Here is a 9,095-nt window from a genome sequence, read left to right as displayed (position 1 = left end):
AAATAATTTATCGGAAATTAATTTTTATGTGATGGAATACTTGGAAATAATAAACTCCACTACAACAGTTTCTATTTGATCACCTGATCACCGCGTAATATTGTCCGCCGCGCCTATCGGATCACGTGATCACCTCGTGATAGTGTCGACCGACCGTCATAACTCTAATCACACGTCTAGCTGCTTATCAGTTCAGCGTTAGCGGTCATCGCGTACATTTATTCAATTTCGTAATAAAATGTTTCTTTGCAAAGTGTGTAACGGTGCGTTTACCTTAAAACACAATCTTACCCGACATATACGTTTGAAACACGGTGATGTGCGGGAATCGAACTTTAAATGCAGTATCTGCGAAAAAAGTTATTCAAGATCCGACAAATTGAAACACCATCAAAGAAGCGTACATGGACCAGATGTTCCACGTTATGTTGCGCCGCCGCCGCCGCCGCCGCCACCACTACCACCATCTTTACAAAGTACATCGGCCGGTCCGGTTGAACAGACATCATTGCGTCATCCGCCTAAACAACAACCCTCCAACCCTTCATCAAGTACGTCAGCGGAGCCTGTTTGACATGTGTCATCAACATCATCACGTCCTTCACCTAAGCAGCGGCAACCCTCCAACTTATGTCCAATTTGCGGTGTTGACTTTATATCTACCACTCACCTACGGACTCATCTAAGATTGGAACATGCGACCCCGGTCGAAGGTGAAGATAACGTCGATAGATTGGAATCATGTTTTAAAGGTAGAGTTTGCACCTATAGAGTCGCAGACGTGTTGGTCGATGATGATATACCATCGTTCCTAACAAGATCAGAAGGAGCTGTTAAACGAATGATTGAGGTTAGTTTAGATCGCTGTGGTCCCTCTATAAAGGTTCAGATTGAGTTTTTTGCGAATTATGTTAAAGCCGCGTATGATGAAAATGGGGATGAAGACGTATTAATGTCCGAGAAAAATTTTAATTGTAAATTTCAAGTTGTTTCGGTGGGTACGGATTTGCATGAGGTGTATGTTGGGATGTGTAGGGAAATTTTAGCTCAAAGCGAAGAATTTCAAGAACGCGACTCTGGGTGGGCCTTCTTCTCCGTATCTCACCTCCTGCTTAATATTAATAAATTTGAACCTATACCCGGAGCATCGTATATACGTTTACCACAGGTAATTGCTGAAAAACATGCGTGCGTAAATATTAAAAACTATACGGACGATGCTTGTTTAGCGTGGTGTTTGACGGCGGCTCTTCATCCTGCAAATCATAGTCACGATCGAACTACAAGCTACCCTCATTATAGTCAAGTACTTAATTTGCGCGGGATTACATTTCCCATTACATTAAAAGATATAATTAATGTAGAAAAATTAAATAATTTAAGTATTAATGTTTACGAATTGATAAGTAGTAGTAGTAGTAGTAGTAGTGGTAAATACACGGTGGAAGGGCCAATTTATTTTACCAAACAAAGACGCGATATTCATATAAATTTGCTTTATCTATACGTAAACGGGAAGGGACATTTCGTTTTAATTAAAAATCTTTCAAGACTAATATCGAGTCAAGTCACGCGCCGCGAACATTCTATACACCTTTGTGATGGATGTTTAACGCGGTTTTCATCCGCAGGCAAGTTACTCACACATCAGACTTATGATTGTAATCATGTGATGACCGTTTTACCTACAACCGATTTAAAATCTAAACCAAACAATTATAAATTCACTCAGATGGCACCATTTGTCATCTACGCCGACTTTAAATCGCTTTTAAAACCGATCGATTATTGTAAGCAGAGTAGCGCTAAATCTTTTACGGAAAAAATTGAGGAACATCAACCTTACAGTTTTGCTTATTACATTGTTTCCAATATTGATAGCAGTTTAAATAAATTTGAAACGTATACGGGGCCGGATGCGCCTAAAATTTTTATCTCTAAATTAATTGATGATGTTAAATTACTTTACAGCAAATACTTTAAAACTATAAAACCAATGATACCTTTAACGGCCGATGAGCAACGGCATTTCGATTCGGCCGAAAATTGTATTATTTGTCAAAATCCTTTTACTTCAAACCAGGTTAAGGTTCGTGATCATTGTCATATTAGCGGCAAATACCGAGGTCCCACCCATTCAAATTGTAATCTAAATTTCAAACTTCAAAATTTTATTCCGATATTTTTTCATAACTTTAGTGGGTATGATTGTCATTTATTTATTAAAGAAATGGCTGATGCAGACAAAGATGGACTTGATGTGTTACCTAATAATAAAGAGAGATACATTAGTTTTAGTAAAAGAGTGTTGGTTGATAAGGTAATTAGCGAAGACAAATCTGTTGAAAATGTTTTCTTTAAATTAAGATTTGTTGATTCATTTCGGTTCATGGCATCTTCATTAGATTCTTTAGCAGGTAACCTTAATGAGTTTGATTTTATTCACGTGCGTAAATTTTACCCACACAATGATTATTTTAAATTGTTGACCAAAAAGGGAATCTTTCCCTACACCTTTATGTCATCATTTGATAGGCTTAATGCCACATCCTTACCCCCTAAAGAGGCATTTTTTAATAATTTAAATTTAGAGGGAATATCTGATGAGCAATATACCCATGCCCAAACTGTTTGGAAGAAATTTAATTGTCATACTTTTAAGGATTATTCCGATTTATACTTAAAGACCGATGTTCTTCTATTAGCTGATGTATTTGAGAAATTTAGACGAGTATGTTTCAAAACGTACGGTTTAGATCCCGCGCATTATTATACGGCACCGGGGTTATCTTGGGATGCTATGCTAAAATTTACGAAAATTAAATTGGAATTGTTGACGGATATTGATCAAGTTCATTTCGTTAAAAAAGGTATCCGTGGGGGCATTTCACAATGCTCTCTACGTCATGCTAAAGCAAACAATAAATATATGGAAAATTATGATGCTAATTCACCTTCAAAATTTTTAATGTATTGGGACGCTAATAATTTGTATGGGTGGGCAATGTCTCAATTTATCCCCGTTTCCGACTTTAAATGGATGACTGAAAACGAAATTCAAAATTTAGATTTTAATAATACAGCCGATGATTACGATTTCGGATATATTTTAGACGCGGATATTGCGTATCCCGAACACTTGCACAACCTGCATAATGATCTACCTTTCTTAGCCGAAAATTTAATCTCCCCTAACTGTAAATGTGAGAGCGATAAACGATTAATTCCAAATTTATTTGATAAGACAAATTATGTAATTCATTACAGAAATTTAAAACAAGCCGTTGCACACGGATTAATTATAAGTAAAGTAAATAGAGTTTTATCGTTTAAACAATCCCCTTGGTTAAAGTCATATATAGATAAAAATACAGAGTTACGCCAATCGGCTAAAAATGATTTTGAAAAGGATTTTTTTAAATTAATGAACAACGCAGTTTTCGGTAAAACCATGGAAAATGTTGATAAGCGAGTCGACGTCCGCTTAGTAACCAGTTGGGACGATATCAGGTTTGGCGAAACCGGAGGTCGACCTAGACTTGGAGCTCGGAGTTTAATCGCTAAATTAAATTTTAAAAGTGTTAAAGTATTCACAGAAACGTTTTCGGCAATTCAAATGAAGCGTCTTCATATCGTTTACGATAAACCTCTATACGTTGGTTTTACAGTTTTAGAACTCTCAAAATTATTAATGTACGATTTTTATTATGATTTTTTAAAACCTAAATACGGCGAGGACGTTCAGTTGTGTTACATGGATACCGACAGTTTCACCGTACTAATTAAGTCTGACGATGTGTATAACGATGTTAAATTAAATTTAGATAAATTTGATACATCTAACTACTGTCCCGATAATCGGTTTGACATCCCCTTGCAAAATAAAGCGGTTTTAGGTAAGATGAAGGATGAAAATTGCGGAAACATAATGGTCGAATTTATTGGCTTAAGATCGAAGGTGTACGCAAATCGGGTTGCTGATGGGCGGGTTACTAAAAAATCTAAAGGTATTAGGAAAGCTGTGGTTAAACAAAAGCTTTCATTTCAAAATTATTTCGACTGTTTACATTCAAATTCCATCGTGTCTAGAAAACAGTTATTATTTAGAAGTTTTAACCACACGGTTTTTACCGTTTTACAAAACAAATTGGCCCTTTCCCCACATGATTCAAAGCGATGTATCGATGCTGATGGCATTAAAACATTGGCTTGGGGTCATTTTACAACTATTTCCAATAACGTTTAAATATATTTAAGTAGGTTAAGTAGAAAATAGTATCATTTTATTCGAGTATGTTTAATTGAAATTTAAATTTTTAATATATGTATTAACTTTAATTTTTTGTGATTTTCTCTTCCTCCTCCTCCTACCATCAATCAGTCAATCAATCAATCAATAATAATAATAAATAACCTATTTTAAGGTGAGTATTATTTCAATTCAGTCATCGCTCCGCGGGGGATTAGCTTCCGCTGATAAGCATACGATCGTCGACGTCATCGTCGTCGTCGCCGTCGTCGTTGTCGTCATCGCTCCGCGGGGGATTAACTTCCGCTGATAAACGTATGAGCGCCGTCGTCATCTCTACTTGAACGTTATTTAAACGCTTTTAACTCATTTCCTTCGGTAGCCTAGCGGGCAGGACGCCCGACTCTCAACCCCGCTCAGACAGCCCGGGTTCGATCCTGAGCGTTGGCAAAAAAAAAAAAAAAAATTTTAACCGACCATTAGGGCGCTAGAGCGTTATCCCCTATCGTAGGGGGAGGCTTGGGGTTGAAGCGGGGTAGTAGGAAGCCATTAGGGCGCTAGCATGGGGTTGAAGGGGACCAATAGGGCACTAATAGGGGGTGATGGGGTTGATGGGGTGAAGGAGGCCAATAGGGCACTAACATGGGGTTGAAGGGTCCATTAGGGCATTAACATGGGGTTGAAGGGGCCAATAGGGCACTAACATGGGGTTGAAGATGACACCGGAAGTGACAAGATACCGGAAGTGACGTCATGGGGGATTAGGGGGATGGGGATTGACTTCCGCTCCAGAACCGGCGTTTATTATCTACTCGCCTGAATATCACATATATGATAGGCAGAATTATCGGAACCAAAAGTGATAGAAAGTTCAAACATGGCTCCGAACGGCGTATAACGTCATCATATCACGTTTTGGGCACATTTTGTTTTTTATCTCCAACATGCTCCAACATGTCATTTGGCGCCTGAATATCACATATATGATGGGCAGAATTATCGGAACCAAAAGTGATAGAAAGCTCAAACATGGCTCAGAACGGCGTATAACGTTATAATATCACGTTTTGCGCACATTTTGTTTTTATCTCCAACATGCTCTAACATGTCATTTGGCGCCTGAATATCACATATATGGTCGATAGAATTATCGGAACCAAAAGTGATAGAAAGTTCAAACATGGCTCAGAACGGCGTATAACGTCATAATATCACGTTTTGGGCACATTTTGTTTTTTATCTCCAACATGCTCCAACATGTCATTTGGCGCCTGAATATCACAACTATGGTCAGGAGAATTATCGAAACCAAAAGTGATAGAAAGTTCAAACATGGCTCAGAACGGCGTATAACGTCATAATATCACGTTTTGGGCACATTTTGTTTTTTATCTCCAACATGCTCCAACATATCATTTGGCGCCTGAATATCACAAATATGGTCAGCAGAATTATCGGAACCAAAAGTGATAGAAAGTTCAAACATGGCTCAGAACGGCGTATAACGTCATAATATCACGTTTTGGGCATATTTTGTTTTTTATCTCCAACATGTCATTTGGCGCCTGAATATCACATATATGATGGGCAGAATTATCGGAACCAAAAGTGATAGAAAGTTCAAACATGGCTCAGAACGGCGTGTAACGTCATAATATCACGTTTTGGGCACATTTTGTTTTTATCTCCAACATGCTCTAACATATCATTTGGCGCCTGAATATCACATATATGGTCGATAGAATTATCGGATCCAAAAGTGATAGAAAGTTCAAACATGGCTCAGAACGGCGTATAACGTCATAATATCACGTTTTGGGCACATTTTGTTTTTATGTCCAACATGCTCTAACATGTCATTTGGCGCCTGAATATCACATATATGATGGGCAGAATTATCGGAACCAAAAGTGATAGAAAGTTCAAACATGGCTCAGAACGGCGTGTAACGTCATAATATCACGTTTTGGGCACATTTTGTTTTTATCTCCAACATGCTCTAACATGTCATTTGGCGCCTGAATATCACATATATGGTCGATAGAATTATCGGATCCAAAAGTGATAGAAAGTTCAAACATGGCTCAGAACGGCGTATAACGTCATAATATCACGTTTTGGGCACATTTTGTTTTTTATCTCCAACATGCTCCAACATGTCATGTGGCGCCTGAATAACACAAATATGGTCAACAGAATTATCGGAACCAATAGTGATAGAAAGTTCAAACATGGCTCAAAACGGCGTATAACGTCATAATATCACGTTTTGGGCACATTTTGTTTTTTATCTCCAACATGCTCCAACATGTCATTTGGCGCCTGAATATCACAAATATGATCAACAGAATTATCGGAACCAAAAGTGATAGGAAGTTCAAACATGGCTCAGAACGGCGTATAACGTCATAATATCACGTTTTGGGCACATTTTGTTTTTTATCTCCAACATGCTCCAACATGTCATTTGGAACCTGAATATCACAAATATGGTCGGCAAAATTATCGGAACCAAAAGTGATAGAAAGTTCAAACGTGGCTCAGAACGACGTATAACGTCATAATATCACGTTTTGGGCACATTTTGTTTTTTATCTCCAACATGCTCCAACATGTCATTTGGCGCCTGAATATCACATATATGATGGGCAGAATTATTGGAACCAAAAGTGATAGAAAGTTCAAACATGGCTCAGAACGGCGTATAACGTCATAATATCACGTTTTGGGCACATTTTGTTTTTTATCTCCAACATGCTCCAATATGACATTTGGCGCCTGAATATCACATATATGGTTGACAGAATTATCGGAACCAAAAGTGATAGAAAGTTCAAACATGTCTCAAAACGGCGTATAACGTCATAATATCACATTTTGAGCACATTTTGTTTTTTATCTCCAACATGCTCCAATATGACATTTGGCGCCAGAATATCACATATAAGAGTAATATACAAACGTGATATTAGAAACATAAATTTTGATCAGTTCTATACGGATTTAAAAAGATTGCCACTACATTTACTTTACTATATGAACGATATTAACAATGATCTTATTAACAGTGATTAACAGTGATCTTCTTGAATGACTCTTTACTTTCCCTTTTTGATGCGCATGCACCAATAAAAGTGTGGAAAATTTCTAAGGTTCGTCCTGCGTGGCTAACGGACAATCTCCGTCTGCTAATATCGCTTAGGGATGAGGCCAACGAGAGATATAGGCGTACGCGGGTCTGCTCATTGGGACTATTATAAGTCACTGAGGAACTTCACATCTCGTGCAGTTTTGTCCGAGAAGAGAGCTTATTTCAAGTATGTTTCTCAGTTGAGTGATGGTAGAGAGAGATGGCGTGTACTTAATGACATGAAAATCCGTAAGAGCAAGAGCATGAACATACCGGATCATTTGAAAAATGTTGAGGACATTAATAATTACTTTATTCACAGTATATCAGAAATTGTGGATGATTTCGCCCCTTCTAGTGACGCTGCTCTTGATATATTATATGACATGAATATCAGTGATAATAACTCTAGGTTTAAGTTTAGTGTCGTTGAGCCAGTCGTGTTAGTCAATGTTATTAAATCGATGAAATCTGCTTCAACAGGAACTGATAAAATTAGTCCTGAGATTGTAAAACTTTGTTGTCCCTATACAGCGTGTCCCGTATCTTCCGCATCAGAGCATTATACGGTTGTAGAATACATTATTCTGAAGCGATCTTTCTAATAAAATTTTTTCGAAATGTTTATAATAACCGCACGGGAACTGTTTAACGACGACCAATAACGGACAACTTTGATTCATCGAAAACGTTTATTTCTCTTTCCATGACGAATTTATTGGTGAGTACACGTGGGAAACGAGTTATCATCGGCGTAGCGGACCGGCCGAGGGTGGCACCGATTACCTGAGTCTGATTTGCGATCTGCTGATTGGACGAAAAACAGTTCCTTTAAACAGTTCCCGTGCGGTTATTATAAACATTTCGAAAAAATTTTATTAGAAAGATCGCTTCAGAATAATGTATCCTACAACCGTATAATGCTCTGATGCGGAAGATACGGGACACGCTGTATAGTACCTTTTATTACACATATTATAAATTCCTGCATTCTGGAAAGTGTATTTCCTGATTGCTGGAAGGAAGCCTTAATTAAGCCTATACCTAAATGTAGTGACCCAAAAGCTTTGAAGGACCTGAGACCCATTAGTATTCTGCCAATGTTATCAAAGGTTCTTGAAAGAGTACTGAAAGTTCAATTAACGGAATTTATTACGGATACTGACTTGTTGGTTAAACTGATTGGTTAAAGTTTACATTCAGGGATCTGAGGTGCCGATTGTGAGTGAGGCAAGGAGTCTTGGTTTGATTGTAGATAACAGTTTTAGATACCATAGTCAAGTTAATAACTACATCAAGAAAGCGTATCACTCGTTAAGGCTTGTATATCCCCATAGAAGCTATTTACATATCATGTTGAAAAAAACTTTATGTGACTCCTTGGTTCTTTCTCAGTTTAACTATATAATTCCCTTATATCATCCGGCTGTGTGCTCATATGACTCGGGGAGGATTCAGAGAGTTCAGAATAGCTGTCTTCGTTTTATTTATGGAATCCGGAAGTTCGATCACATTTCCCACTGGCTTATTGAATCAGGCTGGTTGTCGATGCGCTCAAGAAGAGAACTTCATACTCTAACTTATTACCATAAATTGATTACTACTAAAACCCCTATATATTTGTACAATAAGATTTTTTTCAGGTGCGATATTCACAATCGTGAAACTAGATTTAGGTGCTGCACAGACCCGCCTCGACACAGAACGTCACTTTTC

At 37.8% G+C, this 9,095-nt stretch overlaps 1 protein-coding gene across 1 annotated transcript; it reads left to right on the top strand.

The window, feature by feature from the left end:
- Positions 1-238: 238 nt before the first annotated feature.
- LOC139430113 (uncharacterized) lies at positions 239-4,246 on the top strand. Its single transcript, XM_071196764.1, has 2 exons — positions 239-568; positions 614-4,246. Exons 1-2 carry the CDS (start codon positions 239-241, stop codon positions 4,244-4,246), a joined length of 3,963 nt encoding a protein of 1,320 aa, XP_071052865.1.
- Positions 4,247-9,095: the final 4,849 nt, after the last annotated feature.

This window comes from Onthophagus taurus, chromosome 6, assembly GCF_036711975.1.
Source record: "Onthophagus taurus isolate NC chromosome 6, IU_Otau_3.0, whole genome shotgun sequence".
In the NCBI taxonomy this organism is placed as follows: domain Eukaryota; kingdom Metazoa; phylum Arthropoda; class Insecta; order Coleoptera; family Scarabaeidae; genus Onthophagus; species Onthophagus taurus.
This window is presented reverse-complemented; position numbering and strand designations above follow the sequence as displayed.

What these genes read in the sequence shown, in the direction of transcription:
- LOC139430113 (XM_071196764.1), top strand. Translation starts at nt 239, where the DNA reads ATGTTTCTTTGCAAAGTGTGTAACGGTGCGTTTACCTTAAAACACAAT. An exon ending in CAAGTACGTCAGCGGAGCCT is followed by an intron (nt 569 to 613) that starts GTTTGACATGTG and finishes TCACCTAAGCAG; the next exon opens with CGGCAACCCTCCAACTTATG.